Genomic DNA, 18,737 nt, shown 5'->3' on the forward strand with positions numbered 1-18,737 from the left:
GCAGCAGCAGCAGGGGCGGACGCACACGCACGCACACAAAGCTCAAAGTTCTCCCCCCCCCCCACAAAACGTGTAGCCTTAACCGACTGTTGTTGGGGCGAGTGCTGTTAGCGAGCGGCGCCTACGAAGGCCGGCACGGGCACACGACCGGGGGGGCGGGTGGGGCCGGCAACCACACCCGGCCGCTTTTGTCTCCCTCTGTGGCGATGTTGACGCTGTGTTTGCCGTCGGCCTCCCCCCCCTCCCTCTCCGTCAGTCATTCTAACAATGGTCCTCTAGCCACCTCAAGTCTTCGGTATCAGTTGGGGACGTGACGATTAACGCACCCCCACCACCCCTACCCCCCCCAGCCCCCCACTTCCGCTCCACCAACAGACGATCCAATGAATAGTCCCGACTGGAGGATGCGATCAGACTCCACAACCTATTTCTTTTTTCTCTCTCTCGTCAGTTTGTACGGTTTAGTTCGCTCAACCAGCCTTAACGTAACATCTAAAGAAATAGCGGCGGACTATTGGCACAAACGACAAGTACTCAAACCTCACAAACAATTCAGTGGTTGTGCTTTCGCTACGTTGTCCACACCTGAAGGACACTTGTGTTGCGCCCGAAACGTCATGATTTAATTTAGTTGTTTTCATTTATTTTATTTGATTTTCTAACCTACGTGACTTTACCGAAAAAACCAAAGAGTATGAATTCCTTGCAGTCAAGAAAACTTCAAATCTAGAATCGTAAGAATCGATTCAGCGTCGTCAGTTTGGCAACGTCACCGGGGCGTGGAGGAGGGGGGGGCAGAGGTCGCAACCGGGTACCCGATACCCGTACCCTACCTGATACCCGGCTACCCGTACCCAGCCGGGTACGGGTACGGGTAGCCGTTTGCGACCCTGGTGCGGCCGGGTACGGGTACGGGTAGGCCGTGAGTCACTGGTGAGTAACTGTTTGTCACTCATTTCGTTTGGGGTACAGGTAGGGAACGGGTACCAGTACCCGGCTGGGTACGGGTACCCATTTGCGACCCTGGTGCGGCCGGGTACGGGTAAGGAATCAAAACCCGTTTGCGACCTCTGGGAGGGGGGTGTTTCCCCCACCCCCTGACGCTAAGAGATACCTGCAAAAATGTTAAACCGAGGAAACTTTCCAAGACCTCTTGATTTCACAAACAAGGGGGGAAAATCCTGGCATGCGACGTGGCCACCCGCCGCGGCACGGGTCTCGACAACGCCGTCGCCAGGAATAACATCAAAGCCCGCACATCTTTCCCACGCCCCCTGGCGATGACACGGCACAGAAACTCGCGCTCGCCGTGGACTCAAGTTGATTTTGATTCGCTCCACGGACGACGGTCCCCTTTGTCCGCTCGCCTGGCTGCTTTACACTGAGACATCCGTGGTGCGCGAGAACTGCAGCAGCGACGACGACGATGACGGCCACGGCGACAAAACAAAAACATCGATGGTGCTGAGAACGAGGAGTACGCGACGCTTCAGGAATTTTGCGCGCACTAAACTTTTTTTTCCTTCCTTCCCAGGTAAGGCCCACTGAGCTATGTAGCTTCCAGCGGCTTCCTAACATCTGTCCCTCCACATGAAAAGAAAACAGATCCGTGACGAACATCCGTGCGGACATTTCACTGGCGTCCGCCTTTCTTCATTCCCCGTGGGTTTACCTCTGGGTACTGTGATTATACTCGCTTCAAAGCGTTTGAAGCGTGGGCGCGTGCCAGTTGGGGACCCGCCTGTGTTTTTATCCCATCGATTCTTTCTGGTTGACGTTCAATCTCTCGAGCAAGATATTTTTAAAATGTTCCTAATCCTTCATCATCATTAGACCTCCTTTGACAGTACCAAAATATAATAATAAGGTTTTTCCCCCTTTTTTTATTTTTCTGGCAACAAAACCAAAACCTTTTTACGAGGATTCACGTCTGCATTAACCACAATACTTGCGGTCAAAATGCAAACGAAAAACACGCTCTGATAATATCTGTGCATTGTCCTTGAAACTGATTGGTCTACACCAGAGACGGCTTTCTTTTGGGCCTCGTCTCAATTGGTGCTAGGCGAGAGGACGCCGTGGATTCGAGATTCGGCCGTCGCTTCCATGGAGTCCGATCCTTGACGCACAAATGCGGTCACGGCCTTGTGACCGGTGCTCTTTAACGATATTGCCACGCAGACTACGTTTTGATCTCAACACGAGCTCTCCGGCAGACGAACGTGGCACGGTTTAGTTAGTTGTGCCGCCACGCTGGCGAGATGTGAACTACCCCGCCTGGTAATGAAGGAGGTCGTCGTGGGTTTGATCTCGACGCCCGTTGTATATTTAAAAGTTCCGCCTTCTCCTCGCGGTCGCGTGGATTTTTCTCCGGGTCCTCCGGCTTGTCCCTCCGCATTTGGAATCAACATCACGCGTCCCGAGCATTTGGCTGCTATGAAATTTCCACACGACGATGCCAAGCCGCCACCTTTCGCTGAGCTATCGTTTGCGATCGCCAAGTCGATTCTGAAAAAGGGCCACGATACGTAGCGCCCTCAGCGGGGCCTCGCCTGCTAAAATACAAATAGTAGCGGTACAAGAACTCGGGGGTCAAACGCACCATTGAGGTCACTGCACTCGATACGCTTGAGCTCGGCATCGGCCCAGTAGAGTCGCCCGGGAGCGTTGTCCACCGCCAGCGCGGAGGGGCGACTCAGGCCGCTGGTGAAGAGCACCTCCCGCTCCGTGCCGTCCAGGGAGGCGCGCTCGATACGCGGAGCCCGGTCCTGCAGGTTCGTGATGTACATGTACCTGCGAGGGCCAACGTGTTTACGCGTGGGTTAGCGCAGGTGTGCGATATACGCCTAGCTGTGAAGGCAAACGGGTTTCGCCGATCCGGTAAAATCATTGCCACCGCATTCTAAGATCATGGAGCTGTGCCGCCACTTCTTGGCCACGTCGCAGCCAAGCGAGGTTTGGAAATTTCTCAATCACGCGGCGGGCGAGCCAAACGACCCGCGCTCCCCTCTTTCCGCGTGCTGCTCGTCTACAATAACAACAACAATAAAAAAAAAACTCCTATTCTTAGGTTTTTTCGGTAAAGTCACGTAGGTAAAAACATTTAATTAATAAAAGTAAAAAAAAAAATCACGACGTTTCGGAGGCAACACAAGCTTCCGTCTTCAGGTGGAACCGTCACAGCAACACAAGATAGCTTGTGTTGCCTACGAAACGTCGTGATTTTTATTTTATTTTCATTTTACTTTTATTAATTTCAATTTTTTTACCTACGTGACTTTACCGAAAAAACCTAAGAATATGAATCCTTGCTGTCACGAAAGCTTCAAATCTAGAACAAAACCTCCATTCGCTACTAAGTGGCGGTGACGTCACCACGGCGCTCGTGCCAGGCTAAGTGCACGTTGAGGCCACGTGAAGTTCAAAAGGCCCGCTGGCAGGTCACAGAACAGACCCAGGTGCCATGAGTTGCTGACTGCCAAGTTCCTCGTTGCTGTGAGCGTCGCCCCTCTGCCCTCCATTGTTGCTGGAGGGCGACTGCCTCTGACTGCCCAGTAGCAGCAGCAGCGTCCTTCACGAGCCTCCTCCACGGAGGCCGACCTTGATGATACCGCTGTTACCAATCATCGGCAAAGTCCACTCAGCTCCACCTCGCCAAGCACCCACCCCCCCTCCCCCTGGCCACGCTCACCCCCTCTCCGGGTTCACGACGATGGAGCGGGGTCGATCGGCGCCCCCGCCAAGCACAACCCCGACGGGGCGCCCGTCCAGGCGCGTCACGTTCACCACGTTGGTGCTTTCGCACGTCCAGTAGATGGAGCGGCTGTACACGTCCAGGCTGAGGTCGAACGGCTGCGAGCCGCCACCCCACGCCGCCACCAGCGTCCACAGCTGCGCGCAAGCAGGCACGAGCACGCACGAGCACGCACGCGGTGGGTGCGGTTTATTTATAATGGAGGAATCCGATGAGCTATGAAGCTCTTTTTGATGTCCAGTGGGGAAAGGTCAGAACGTTTCAACAACAACACAATGCAAAAATACAAAAACAGTGCCAAGTATAGGAAAGGTAAGCAAATCACTTAAAAATAGAAATACAGTAAAACCTTGGATTGCGAGTAACTTGGTCTGCGAGTGTTTTGCAAGACGAGCAAATTTTTTAAAATAAATATTCAATTGATAAACGAGCGAGGTCTTGCAATACGAGTAGTAGGTGTATACGCTTTGTCTGCCGAACGTCACGTGATCACAACTGATAGACGAGTGGTTTGGATTACAAACATGTTTCCGGACCGAATTATGCTCGTAATCCAAGGTTTTACTGTACAAATAAAACTAACCAATTTTTTTTTATCTCACCAGGTTATTAGCTTCCTATAAGAAGCGACCGGGTCACAAATGACAGCTCAACAAAGTGGCTTATCAAGTGGACATTTATAGCAGCCAAATATTCTCAACACGTGATGCCGATTCTAAATGCGCATGGAAAAACCGGAGGACTCGGGAGAAAGATCCACGCGACCACGGGGAGAACACGCAAACTCTAAATATAAAGCAGGCGTCGGGATCAGGATCGTACCCACGGCCTCCTGCATACCAGGCGAGGTAGTCAACATCTTGACATCTTGGCGCAGACACCAGCAAGTATTGCACGTACCACCGCCCATGCCCGACATCGGGCAGTTCAATGCAAGAGAATGCCCTTAAAAGCGCACCGCTTGAAAATTAGATACATTTTTTCCGCGGTTCCAGACGTAGGAGTCGGTGCAGAATCAATGTTTACTCGGCTCTTCACAATATAGCTGACCACCCACGAGATAAAGTCAGCGGGGATGTTTTACACAGCAGTGGACTCAAGCGAACGAGTCTCAACAGGAGTCGACGAGGTTTACTTGAAATACAACAAAGATTTTACCCGCATAGTCTGAACAGACTGTTGGGGCAAGTGCTGTTAGCGAACAACTAATGAAGACCGGTAGTAGGCACATGAGGGGGTGGGTGGCCAACACCACGCCCGGGCCGTCTTTGTCTCCCACATGGCGATGTTTTACACACCGCACCAGGTACTCATTTGAGGCTGAGTCGACCTAGGGGATGCCCAGTACCGGTTCAGATAACCGTCACTGGTGTTGGTCGTGAGCGGGAATTGAACTCGAGGTCGCCGGGTTCGTAGTGAAGCACGCTAACCACTACACTACCGCTCCCCACTACACTATGCATGATATACACACACACACACGCGCAATATTATACAACATTAACACACCGTCAGCCACCCCCCCCAACCACCCCCCCCACCCTGTAACCGGTACATCACATGAAATATAAACACACACACATGCACACGGATGGATGGCAGGCGGTCAAAACTGTTTGACAAGATTAATGAAAGCAAGTCTCCACCAATAAACATTGCAGAGTTGTTTTATAAACCCCAGCTTCATCAACTTTGTTTAAACATCCATGGCTATGTCGCGTAAGCGCAGTAAAACACAACGGGGCTCACCCTATGTACATCGTCCATAACAGAGGTTTTTTTGGGGTTAGATCGTGTAAATATAAGTGCGTCGTCAAACCCGCCACAGCCAACTAGTAAGGGCTGTCACGTAAACAGAAGGTGCCAATTCATCACTAGTACAGCACACCGGTGTGTTGGAGAGTAAACCCTCTATTATGGATAATATTGGACGCGAATGCCTGAGGGTAGCGACATCGCTGGATGTAAACAGACTGTGGCTGTAGTACCGGCCCTAGAGGGACCCGGTGTGCACTGAATAATAGTACTAGATGTCACCACGCGTTGAGTGCAGCGCCGACCCTACAGGACAGGGTGTGTGGGTGCCGATCCAAGGATGAGGTTGCGTGAGGCCATGGCACTCTGCTTGACCCGGGTGGACACGTGACCAGTATAGTTGATAAAGAGACCTCAAGAGGGGGGCTAAGGTGGGGGGGGGGGGGTCACGTGATTGGGACCCAGATCCTTCCCGAGGATTCTGGAAGGTGGTCGTGGCCAAGAGCGGAGCCGGCCACGCCGCAGAGAAGAGAAGCCGGGTCCCGAGAGAGACTAGGGTTGTTGTTGTTCATCCTGGAAGAAACCCTTCGCTTGCGATTTCCGTTCAATGAGTCTCCAACACGTGGACCCGGGCTCAAGTCGTTGGTCCCGGTCCGTAGTAGCAGTTACGTAGTAACTAGTGCAGTTAGTAAAGCCACGTAGAAGGGAAATAATAAAATAGTAGAAAGAAAACATAATAAAATAATTATCACGACGTTTCGGCCACAACGCAAGCAGCCGTCCTCAGGTGAAGAACAGGTCTGTCGGAAAGACAGCGTCTGAATGAAAAACCCCAGGCTTGGAGGGTATATTTAAGCTGGGTTGGAGGGGGAAGAGCGCCTTGACAAAATAATTTGCATATCAAGAGGAATTTAGCATATTTATGGGAAATGCAGATATGGGATTAGTACTACTTGTGAAATGCGTAGGAGGTGGGCGGGGGGTTTAAAGTCATATTATGCCCGTGCATTATGCAGGATTAGCAGCATCAAAGGGAGGGGATAGGGGTAGCATTAATAAAGGGAAGGAATGTTAATAGTATGTAGCTGCAGTAACTAAACCACCACGTAAAAAACTAAAGTATAAACTACATAGTATCATCAGTATACTAAATATACTCTCCAATAAGCTGAGCTACTAACAGTAAGTAATACATTACAATTCTATGTCGCAAAAAATATAATATGCTTCCAGCTAAACTTTTTTCTCTTACATCACACGGGTCTACACCGTACTATATACTGCCATAGACAAACCCAACATTAAATTATATACTGTATTACTATACACCACCCTATACCTTCGACTATACATTGTAATATTACACTATGTATTATTCTACCCACCCTCCTACTGTATATCACGCTGCTGTATATTCACTATACAATTACGATACTATATATTACCTTATACATTGTATTAAACATTACAATTTTATACTAGTTATTATTATACAATCTGCTATACACTATACCATTGACCGGCGCGTAAAAGATACTAAGAGGAAGCAACGAAATATGTCAATGGGAGAGTGGTGATAGGAGACTTGCAGTGGAGCAAAGAATCCATTGACATCCTGTGGGCTGGTGTAACCTCCTGGTTACACCAGCCCACAGGGGATTATTCTGTCCGTCCGTCCATCCAAAAATGGGAGGGTTGGGGCTGGGTGGAGAGGGAAGGGTGGGGAGGGGCTGGGTGGGGAGGGGAGGGTGGGGAGGGGAGGGGAGGGTGGGGAGGGGCTGGGTGGGGAGGGTGGGGCTGGGTGGGGGATGCGAGGGGTGGGCTGGGTGGGGAGGGGCTGGTCACCCCGTGGTGCCCTTATAAAACTCAACGTTTAACCTACTCACGCCGGCTTGTGCCCGCCCTCACAGTCGGCCATATTTGCGGAATACACCACGCCGCCGTTGACCCTGGCCATTGACCGAGCAACCCAACGTTCCTACCAGCTCCCTCCGCAGGAATGTGTTCGGGCCTCGTGCAGCCAGCGGGCCGGACGTTCCCCACCACCCTGCTGTAGGCCAAGCAAAGACGGGGGGGCGGCGAGCACACACCTGTGTGCCGTCCTCGCGGGCACGACGGATGGTGCCCTGGCGCCCCTCCACCCAGTAGATGAGCTTGTCCAGGGGGTCGTAGTCGACGGCGCGCACGCTGCGCAGAGACGGCAGCGGCAGCACGATGTCGGGGCTCTGCAGGTCGTCGAGCAGCATGCGGTTCACGGCCGTGCGCTGGCTGAACAGCAGGAACGACGTGGGCGCTGGCGGTGAACGGGACACGGTGGGGGGAGGTAAGAAGGCACGGTGAGAATGCAACGTCGCCCGTCTGTCGTTCGGGTTTCCACACGGCGGTGAGCTCGTCGGGCGGCAGTTACGGATTAGCACGGTCCGCACCTCCGATTGGCACAGTTGGCTATGAGGAAGCCACTGGAGGCGATGCACTTTTAAATAATCTACATTGAAAATTAATTTCTTTAGGAGCTGCTTTTCGTGTTCAGTTTGTTGTCCAACCTCCCGCGACTTCTCGAATAGCGTCGGTCGGCTACGTACGGCGGGGAAGAAGTTCAACGTACGGACATCGCAGGATGGAGGGAACGTGCAACGCTTAACCAGAGCAAACGCAGCGGCAAATCATAATCACGAACCACGGTTCCCGCACGCATCCGGGGCAGCACGGGGGGGGGTGGGAGATAACTCACGTGAGCAGGTGCGGTTGTCGGCGTTGAGGGTGTAGTGAGCCGGGCAGCCACACACGTAGCTCCCGCCAGGCCTCGCCAGGCACAGGTGGGAGCACTGGCCGTTCCCCATGACGCACGCGTTCCATCCGCCCTGTCGAGACGACACGACAAGTGAGCTTAGCACGTAGGTTTTTCGCAGCCAAGTTTGGCCAACCGTTGGAACGAAGACGGTCAACCGTATCGCACGCTTTCAGGTGCGCTCCTGCGACCGTCTGGAACGCTCTTCGTTCTGATATTAGGAAGCCGCTGGAGCTGGGCACTTTTCAATCATGTAGATTGAAAACGCATTTTTTTCTATACAACTGCTTTTTGTGTTTAGTTTCGCGACCAATATGATCAATAATACAGGTTCTTTTGGGTTCGATCGTGTAAATATAAACTCGTCGTTAAACCCGCCAACACCTGACACGGGAAATTAGTAAGGTTTGTCACGTAAACAGAACGTGCAAGTTCGTTACGAGTACAACTAGTAACGGTGTGCTGTACACCATTGGAACCTCATTTGCCAGTAAATGAGGTTCCAATGGTGTAAATGCTTCACCCCGAGCTCTCATACTCTGATGGTGCATTGTCTTTGAGTTGTGCGCCTTTTGGCGTCATCTGGTCCAACACCATGTGAGACTAGGCTCTAAGGAAAGCTGTCTCGGGCGTGGACCAATCAACTTCAAGGAAAGTGTTTGCATTATGGCTGCAGGTATTGTGGTCTATGCAAACATGACTCCTTGTAAAAAAGGTGTCAGTTTTGTTGCCAGATATGAGGGTAAAAAAACAATTTTCGGTGTGCTGTACCTCGTAAGGAATTAGCATGTTCTGTTAACGTCACACAACCGTACTAATTGGCTGTGTCGGACGGTGGCGGGTTTAACGACACATTTATACTTAAGCGATCTAACCCAAAAACCTCTATTGTGGATAAGGGTCCTCGCGCCTGCGAGTGCGTACGGTTGCACACTTTCACAGTACAGGACCGCGTGTGTGCGTACAACCATGTGTTTGCCCCCGATACACACCTGTGTGCGTGTGTGTGTGCAAAACGTGTGCGGAGTGGCGATCCGAGTTCGATTCCCGCTCACGGCCAACGTCGACGACGATTATTCGAACCGGTCTGGGCCTCCCCTAGGTCGACTCAGCATCAAATTAGTACTTGGTGTGGCGTGTAAACATCGCCACTGGGGAGTCAAAGGCGGGCTTGGGCGTGGTGCTGGCGACCCCACCCCCTCGTGTGCCTGCTACTCGCTAACAGCACTTGCCCCACCAGTCTGTTGAGGCTACACGGGGGGATCTTTGTCTTTTCGCGTGGGTCCCCACGTTGTTCTCAAAGTGCACCGAGCAAGGCAAGAGCGCAGCGGGGACGTCGCCGTGGTCAATGCTGTACCACCCACCCCCCCACCCACCGTGTACCGTTCCGTCCATAAAAGGAGCTCGCTAACAGCACTTGCTATACGGGGGGGGAGGGGTGGGGTATCTTCGCCTTTGTTGTGCGAGTGCGTGCCTGGTACGCGTCCATCTGTCCAGAGTGCCCAGCGGTTGCTCGGCGCGTGGCTGGGGCGACTGCGCCCGCCGCTGCTCACCTGCCGGCTCGAGTGGAACACCAGGATGTCCATGACGTCGTCGAGCTGCGACTGGATGAGCGTGCGGTTTTTGCCGTCCGTCTTGTTGGCGCGCTCGATGCTGCGCCGCGTCCAGTCCGTCCAGAAGATGTAGTCCTGGTACTGGGTGAGGCCGAACGGGTGCGGCAGGTCGTCCGCGATCACGCCCCGGTTTTCTCCTGGTTGCAAATCACCGCCGCAGCCACCGCCGCCACGATCATTACTCGCAGTCGGGATGGTTTGAAATCAGTGTTCTTCACTAATTGTCAGAGGGAGGCCGCTTTCGCCGAGAAGACATCGTCAGTGTGAGGGCCGCCACACATTTGATACCACTGTTGGCTTTGACAGCAGCACGATGATGATGGGGAGTGTTGTTTTCACTATGTGTGTGTTGTCAGGGGGCCACACGTCAAGGGGCCGCACTCGAGGCCACCAGGGGCTGTCAGTGGCCCGTGGTGGCCTTGCGATGAAGAACGCGCCTTTTGGCGTCATCAGGTCCAACCCATGTGAGACGAGGCTCGAAGGAAAGCTGTCTCGGGTGTGGACCAATCAACTTCAAGGACAGTGCATACATTATCAGAGTTATGTTTTTTGTTTGCATTATGACTGCAGGTATTGTGGTCTATGCAAACATGGCTCCTTGTAATAAAAAAAAAGGTGTCAGTTTTGTTGCCAGATAGAAGTGTAAAAAAAAACAATTATCATATTTTTTACTGGCAAATGAGGTTCCAATGATGAAGAACACCGTTATGAGCAAAACGCTGCCGGGACACCGGATGTTATTGGCAAGAGTATTCCGTCAAAACAATGAAATGCAAAAAGAGCCATATTGTCCACAGACTGATTACGCATTACTGCCGAGCATCTATGGGTAAATGGTTTTGAGACCGATTTCAGCTTTGCTGGTTAAAGGGCAACTTGATAATCATCATTATTAGAAGAACCGTACAAGCGGCGGCCTACCCAGCAAGTCAGAAGACTCGATGAGGTAGGTGTCCAGGTCTGCCCAGTAGAGGCGGCGTGCCGCGTAGTCGATGGTGAGGCCGTTGGTGCGACCCACGTTGGCGAGCAGCACGCGGCGCTCCGTGCCGTCCATGCAGGCGCGCTCCACACGCGGCCGCCCGCCCCACTCGGTCCAGTACATGTAGCTGCACACGCGCCAACGGGAGGGGAGGCAACTCAAATAAAACCAAAGCACTCGAACTATAAACTATGTTTTATTTTTATACTCTTTGGTTCTTTCGGTAAAGTCGCGTAGGTGAAAATAATAAAAGAAAATATGAAAACAACCAAATTAAATCACGACGTTTTGGGCGCAACACAAGCGTCCTTCATCAGGTGGGGGACCATCACAGCGAAAACAATCGCTGAAGTATGCCAAAGAGATGGCTGTAACAAGGGATTGTATAGCTGAGGGGGCGGGGAGAGCGGCAAGGATGTTGTTCCTAGAGTTCGAACTAAAGCTGTGCAAGTACGTTGGGGGTGGGGGGGGAAGAGGGTTGGGGCGGCAAATCTGAACGATATTCTTAGGTTTTTTCGGTAAAGTCACGTAGGTAAAACATTAAAAGTAATAAAAGTAAAATAAAATAAAAATCACGACGTTTTTTATTTTACTTTTATTAATTTTAATGTTTTACCTACGTGACTTTACGGAAAAAACCTGAGAATATGAATCCTTGCAGTCACGAAAGCTTCAAATCTAGAAAAAATCTGAACGATCGAAACACTGCACGTCAAATTTCCTATTGATGGTAGTGTCCAAGGCTGGGAGTAAAATACTGGAGATGTGGGTATGAATATAAACTATAAGGCAGCTAAGGTTTAACTTGGTTAATAACATCCTTCCAATGATTGCTCAATCCATCTTCTCGGTTGAAGTTATGTCTATGTTTGTATATCTGGATGGCTTCATGGACAAATCTTTGGTGGTATCCAGACGGCTTGCAGAGCACTTTGGTATCGGAGAAAATAATTTAATGAGAGCCCACCGCGTTGTAGCAGTGGTCAAATCTAGAACTAGGTTTTATTTGACCAGGGTAAGGCCCCCACTTGTCTGGTAAACGTCTAGACGACGACATAAGAAACTGGTTCCAGATAGACGGTGCACCACTTGGCACGGGGACAGAGGAAAGTGGAAGCATATAACGAAATGTGCAGAGGACACCTACGATTGTGATGTTGATGATGAAGATCCACCGAGATAGAGATATTTTTACACGCTTTCATTTAACTCATTCTGTCCGTTGTTGTTGTCATTGTTGTTGTATCCTCAAATCTTGTAACTCAATTTTAACCCACGTCCCAATGTGGTATCGACTGCAAACTTGGTATACTCATGCCACACTGATGACAATACTATATTCTATCATTAAAAATATATTTTATTTTAAACATTCATTTCTATATGTTATGTTTTGGCTTGGGTCTAATTGCCCACTGTCAACTGACGTTGGCTGTAATTGGCCACGGTCCGTTACGTTATGGCAAGCTTCGGGGCCACTTCCTGGAGTCGTGGAGTTCTTCCATTACCAGTAGGGTACATTTCAAAAAAGCGTGTTTTTAAAAAAGTTTTTTTAAAAATATTACTTGTTTATTCACAAGCGACCTGGCTACCACAAATGATAGCACAATGAAGCGGATTATTACTATTATCACGTGCAAAATTAACGCTGCCAAATACTCTTAAGTGCGTGATGTTGATTCTAAATGTGTAAGAGTAAAAAAAACGGAGGACTCGGAGGAAAATCCACGCGATTACGGAGGAGAACGTGCAAACTCCAAATATACAGGCGTCAGGGTCGGGATCGAACTCAAGACATCATAGAAACCAGGTGAGGTAGCTAACATCTTGCAGCTCTAGCACTGTAGTAGCTGCATAACCAACGAGCTTCAATGGGGCTTTAAAAAAAGTTGAGTTTCATTTGGATATTTTTTGAAAGCGATTCGTTTATCCTTCCTCTGCTTTGCACTTCCGTCGTGTCTTTGTATCGTTTGTTGTTGTAACGGTCTGACCCACGCGCCTACTGGACATCTGCGAAAAAAAGAGCTTCACGGCTCATTGGATTTGTCCAGTACAAATAAATAAATAAATAAACGGGTTCCGTGGCGCGGACCGCCGGGAAATTAATCCCCGAAATAAATCACGGCCCCTTTCCGCTCACGAAATTAAGTCACGGGCCGTATCACCCACCCCTGGGGCCTACGCGCGTCACATGCCCAGGCGCCCTCCATCCCACAGTCTCCCCAAAATTAAACGGGATAGTGGGCAACTTCGCTTGCGAGCGTTACCCCTCGACAGGATCGAGCGCCAGCGCGCGCGGATTGTCCAGGTCCTTCCACACGAGCACGGCGCGGTGCGCCCCGTCCTGGCGCGCCACCTCGATGCGGTTCGTCATCGTGTCCGCCCAGTACAGGTTCTTGCCCAGCCAGTCCACGGCCATGCCCTCGGGGTAGTCCAGCCCAAACTCGATGACCGTCGCCATCGCGCTGCCGTTCATGTACGCGCGGCTGATCGTCTGCGGGAACGAAGGAAGTTTCATTGTCGGACGTGAAACAAACAAACAAGCAAAAAGCAGGGGCCGATAAATTTTACGTCGCCGAATAGCCTGCGATGGAGCAATACGTACGACAGGGTACGGTTTCACTTGCCAACGAATGCCGAGATGCGGTTCCCAACCGCTGCACCAAGAAGTGACCTGGCCACGTATGATAGCTCAAAAAAGTGTCTCATCACGTGGAAATGTAGCCAAATACAGTACTGTAAAGGCACGTTGATTCAAAATGTGGAGGGAAAAACCGGAGGACCCGGAGAAAAATGCGCACGACCACGGCAAGAGCAAGCGACACGCAAACTCCAAATATACAGCAGCAGGCGTTGGGGTTAACAGAATCGAACCCACGATCTCCTGCGTACCAGGCGAGGGAGTTAACATCTCCTAGCAACCTCGGCGCCGAGCAAAGGGCTCCGCGCACTCGAAAAGGTTGGGAACCGCCGGCATGGCGGACGTCGTCTTAACGAAACGCAAAATACCCGAACCCCCTTGCGTGCGCGCTCCGACCTTGAGGCTGATGTCGGTCCAGTAAATGCGATTGTCGGCCACGTCGAAGTCGAGCGCCGACGCCTCCTTGATGCCGGCGAGCGGGATGGCGACGTCGCCGCGGGCGTTCGTCTCCAGCGAGATGCGGCGGATGTCGCCGCGGCGCGAGAACAGCAGGAAGGCCTTTGGCACGACGCAGGTGCGCGCGTCCGCCAGCAGCTCCTGGCCCAGGGGGCAGCCGCAACGGAGACCCGCCGGGCGGAACAGGCACAGGTGGCTGCAGCCGCCGTTCTCCTCCCCGGCGCAGGCGTTCGTGCCTGTAGCCGGTGGCGGCACGAGCGGTGGTAGCAATTGGGGAGGGGAGGGGGAGGCGGGGAGAGTAGCGCAGCGGCGACGGTCAGATATGTATCCGGCGAGTGCTTTTTACACACACACACCAGAATCAGAAAGGGTTTTATTCGCCGTGAAAGTTCGCACGGACAAGGAATTTACTGTGGCAGGGAAGGTGCATGCATTCAACATGTAGGAATCTTAAAACGTAAATAAGTGGTATACAGTCTAACTATACTAAAGTTACAAAGTCTAACTAATACTAAGGGGCTAAAGTATGTAAAATTTTGAATAAGTATACAATATAAAATGTGAATTAGCCGTATTATATACAATCTTAAAATACACAAAAATACAAACAGGGTAACTTGATGTAAATATGGCAAGGTGTAAATTTAGTAGATAAAATGTTACACGTGACTTTCACGCAGTTGAGGGCGCCAGGCACCGAAGAAAAATAGAGACATCCGATCAAATAAGCGCGTCCATGGTTTTGGCGAGCCGTCGAGCAAAAGGCGGCCACCCGCGTCGCGCGCTTTCAGATGCGCCCTTCCCTGCGGCGCGCGGCGGGGTACCTGACGGAGCGGCGATGGCGGTCGCCTTGAGCCCCATGAGGTCCGGGAGCTGGTCGATGAGGACCTGCCGCTCGCCCGTGTGCTTGTGGGCGCGCTCCACGCTGCGCCGCTGCCAGTCGGTCCAGTAGACGAAGTCGCCCAGCAGCGTGAGGCCAAAGATGTGCGGCAGCTTGTCCTCCACTAGCACGCGGCGGCCAGAGCCGTCCAGCTTTATCATCTAGCGACGCGGGGGTCAGGGGGGTGGGGAGAGGGAGATGGGCGGAAGCACACCGTTAAAGAGACGAGCTCGATCGTAAGCACAGGGCCGACTTGGGATGTCGTTGCTCTGGGCGTGTGTGGACGCTGAACTTCTTTCGCACCGTACGTAGCCAACCGTGATAATCGGAGGTGACGGAACAGCACCGCATGTTGCAAATCGGAGGTGCGGGTGGGTTTGTGAGTGCTGAGCTGGCAGCGTTGAAATCCTGGTTTTCCGAATCTTGGAAGCTGACCATGACCAGACTTGGTTCGCATGTGCGTGTGTGTCAGAGGTCGCAATCGGGTACCCGTACCCGTACCCTACCCGATACCTGGCCGGGTACGGGTACCCATTTGCGACCCTGGTGCGGCCGGGTACGGGTACGGGTAGGCCGTGAGTCACTGGTGAGTAACCGTTTGTCACTCATTTCCCAACGTCTTGTCTCTTCTCACAATTCAAGTTCCTAGAATCAACATGGCTTCATCCCAGAGGTCGCAATCGGGTACCCGTACCCGTACCCTACCCGATACCCGGCTGGGTACGGGTAGCCGGGTATCGGGTACGGGTAGCCGTTTGCGACCCTGGTGCGGCCGGGTACGGGTACGGGTAAGGAATCAAAACCCATTTGCGACCTCTGGTGTGTGTACGTACGTATGTTGAACCTCTTTCGCGACGGCACGTAGCCAACCATGCTTAAACGGAGCAGCAGGGTGGTTCATGGGTCAGAGCGCCGAGCTGACACCAATGAAATCCTGGTTTTTGGAATCCTGGCAGCTGGCTGTGACGTAGCCAACCGCGCTAATCGGAGGTGCGGGAACTCGCTGCATGTGGAAGCGAGTTGATTGTCAAAGTCAGCAATTTTAAACCGACGAACCGATTACATTTTTAGTTCCCCCGCGGGCCACAGGAAACGTAGCTGTGCAGCATTCATGCCGCAATTGAAGCAGACGAAATAAATGTCTACAAAACCAGTGGGATCTGTGGGCAAATAAATAAAGTGGATGACCTGAACCCCAAGAATAATAGGATTTGTGGAAGAGGAAAAAATGGGGGTCATACACGTTTAATAAATTAAAAATGTAATCAAATCAAATGTTAAATGAAAGACATAAAATGTAAATATTTCAATCTATTTGCTGCATGCCAAGGTTTTTGACCGTCGTTGTCACCGTCCACCGAACAATGTTCACCAAATCGGACATTACCAGCCGGGCCGATGCAGAAGTGTGTGTATTGGTTTGCAGGAGTTTTTTTGCAGTGGAAGAACCGCCGAAAGCGTTCAACTCGCAGACTGTCCAAATTAGATGCTTCTCACGTTCGAAAACAGCGGGGTGGGGGAGAGGGGGGGGATTTGGCAGTGACGTCGAGTGACGTCGCGCCAAGCAAGCGGCACAGTGCACATTTCAGAACTGGTTCAAGTCAAGCTCAGTTCGTGGCAAAATTAAACATTTCAGATGGGGAACTTTCTCGTGTGGAGATTAGTAAGAGACCGAGTTTTAACTGGACAGGTTTTTTCGGTAAAGTCACGTAGGTAAAAATAATAATAAAATAGTAATAAATGAAAATAACTAAATTATTATTATTTTATTACCTACGTGACTTTACCGAAAAAACCTAAGAGCATGAATCCTTGCAGTCACGAAAGCTTCAAATCTAGAAGTAATTAAAATTGTTCGGATTACGTGTCCTTTCCGACGAGCGCATAACATGTCGACAATTAAGCGTTTTTGCAAGGCCATGCTTTGCATGCAATGGGTCGCGCAGCAATTTATTGCCATTTTAACATCACATCATGATGATGATCATTATTATTCACTTAAAAACAAAACAACGCGTTGTGGGGGGGGGGGGGGCGGGCTGGCTATCTCCGAGGACCGGCTGCTAAGAAAAGCACTGCCCCACCACTCTTAAATTCTTAATAAAACGGCAAACCGGCTTGCGAAACCGCACGGCAGGAATTTTGTGGCGTCAGCGCGCGAACTCTCGTGTGGCCAAACAGCGGGCGGGCTCAAACGACGTGTCACATCACGGTGGCAAAAACAAAAAAAACTCGCCAAAAAAATTCAACCAACCGTCACACGACCGACCGACCCGCACAGCGCTGTGTGTTTGTGGAACCTCATCCCACTTAGTGATCACAGCTTCGGGGGCTGGGAGGTGGGGGGGGAGTGGGGTCTGGAGGGAAAAAATTCGATTCGAAAGTAGAGAGTGAGGGAGGGGGTGTCACCAGAATTGAATGGAGTTTTCCTGTAATTACAGAATGATGGTAAATTTACTTTCATGTCTTCTTGGTTCTTTCGGTAAAGTCACGTATAAGGGAAATAATAAAATAATAAAAATAAAACATAATAAAATCATTCTCACGACGTTTCGGCCACAACGCAAGCAGCCGTCCCTCAGGTGAAGAACAGGTCTGTTGGAAAGACAGCGTCTGAATGAACACCACCAGGCTTGGCAGCGTATATTTAAGCCGAAATTAACTTTCCTGTGTTTTGGAAGGCGAGGTGGCGGAGTGGATAGCGCACTGCACCGTGAAACCCGGAGACTCGAGTTCAATTCCACGGGTCATGACTTGCCATTGAGTAGCGAGTGGTGTGTTAGTTCGTAGGTCAGAGCAGGAATTGGTATCACATCTAAGGGTAGCGCATCTTGAGTACAACCCATTTATTTATAATCGCCAATAAAAGTTAATTACACGATAACCATCTGACCATTTGAAATTGCTATTGCATAATTTAGTGTTACTGACCGCGTAGAAATTGTAACCCTTTGGGTTATGCCAGCTCAAGTGGTACTGGACAAGAGAGAGATCCGATCTGGGCTCATGGGCTAGTATCTGGACTGGGTGCTAGGACCCTCATCACCAGCGTGGTGAAGTATGGTCAAACAACACCGACATGAGCCCAGTTTAACACGTGGGGCTTTCTCGACCAATATTATCTAAGAAAGAGAATTTTTTTTTGGGTGAGATCGTCACGAGCGTCAAGGCGTGTGGAGGACCTCATCCCAGAGTGGATTGATGAAGAACTAGTAATTGGTATTTTTAAATCCTTTATATTAAGTTCACTTGCTTGCGCGCTTACGACCGTGCAAATCTTTCGGTCGTTTTTTAACCCACTTCCCGTGATCCAATCGAGCTGACATTTTGCACACAGACTCGTTGTGCGTGACAATTTATTTTCGGGAAAATTTTTTTCCAAAATGTTACACTTTTTAGGTAACATTTTTTTAAATTTTATTACCAATTGCTTAATGGTGGCAGGCAATCATCTGACCCATAGGTGGCAGCCATCTCAAGCCAGAGGACGAGAGGACTCTAGCCGCCCGTTTCAAAGACCAATGTGGGCTGGGTTGTGGCCCATTGAACACGCATATAAAGGATTTATAGTGAAAAACTTTGTTTTTACGGGTTAATTTTTTTTTTCTCTGAATGTCTTTTAATTATCGGATCACGTCGTGAGATTGAGGTAAAGGGAGTTGCGAGGAAAGAGCGTCTCACGGAAGTGACCGCCGTTTTTACTTTTAACGCTTTTTTCATTCCTCTTTCACATTAAATCGCTCGCTAATGTTTCGCTCTTTAAAAGTTCAATCTAGAAACATTAGCCGTTCCGAGTTTTTGTTTTCATAGAAAGGACAATGATTGGAGCCCTTGACCCACAATCATGAGCTTGTGACTTTAAACGCAGGCT

The 18,737-nt window shown here is 50.6% G+C and overlaps 1 protein-coding gene across 2 annotated transcripts in view; it reads right to left on the reverse strand.

Moving 5' to 3' along the window:
• LOC144942347 (low-density lipoprotein receptor-related protein 6-like) overlaps positions 1–18,737 on the reverse strand; it is a 90,738-nt gene that overhangs the window by 13,613 nt on the left and 58,388 nt on the right. For both annotated transcript variants that reach the window (XM_078869170.1, XM_078869169.1), the window contains exons 10-18: positions 14,811–15,027; positions 13,927–14,222; positions 13,157–13,383; positions 10,832–11,016; positions 9,851–10,047; positions 8,241–8,370; positions 7,600–7,802; positions 3,692–3,891; positions 2,603–2,793 (exon numbers count right to left, since the gene is read on the reverse strand). In XM_078869170.1, coding sequence (XP_078725296.1) covers positions 2,603–2,793; positions 3,692–3,891; positions 7,600–7,802; positions 8,241–8,370; positions 9,851–10,047; positions 10,832–11,016; positions 13,157–13,383; positions 13,927–14,222; positions 14,811–15,027 — 1,846 coding nt within the window. The remainder of the gene's footprint in view (positions 1–2,602; positions 2,794–3,691; positions 3,892–7,599; positions 7,803–8,240; positions 8,371–9,850; positions 10,048–10,831; positions 11,017–13,156; positions 13,384–13,926; positions 14,223–14,810; positions 15,028–18,737) is intronic.

This window comes from Lampetra fluviatilis, chromosome 27 (assembly GCF_964198595.1).
Source record: "Lampetra fluviatilis chromosome 27, kcLamFluv1.1, whole genome shotgun sequence".
In the NCBI taxonomy this organism is placed as follows: Eukaryota; Metazoa; Chordata; class Hyperoartia; order Petromyzontiformes; family Petromyzontidae; genus Lampetra; species Lampetra fluviatilis.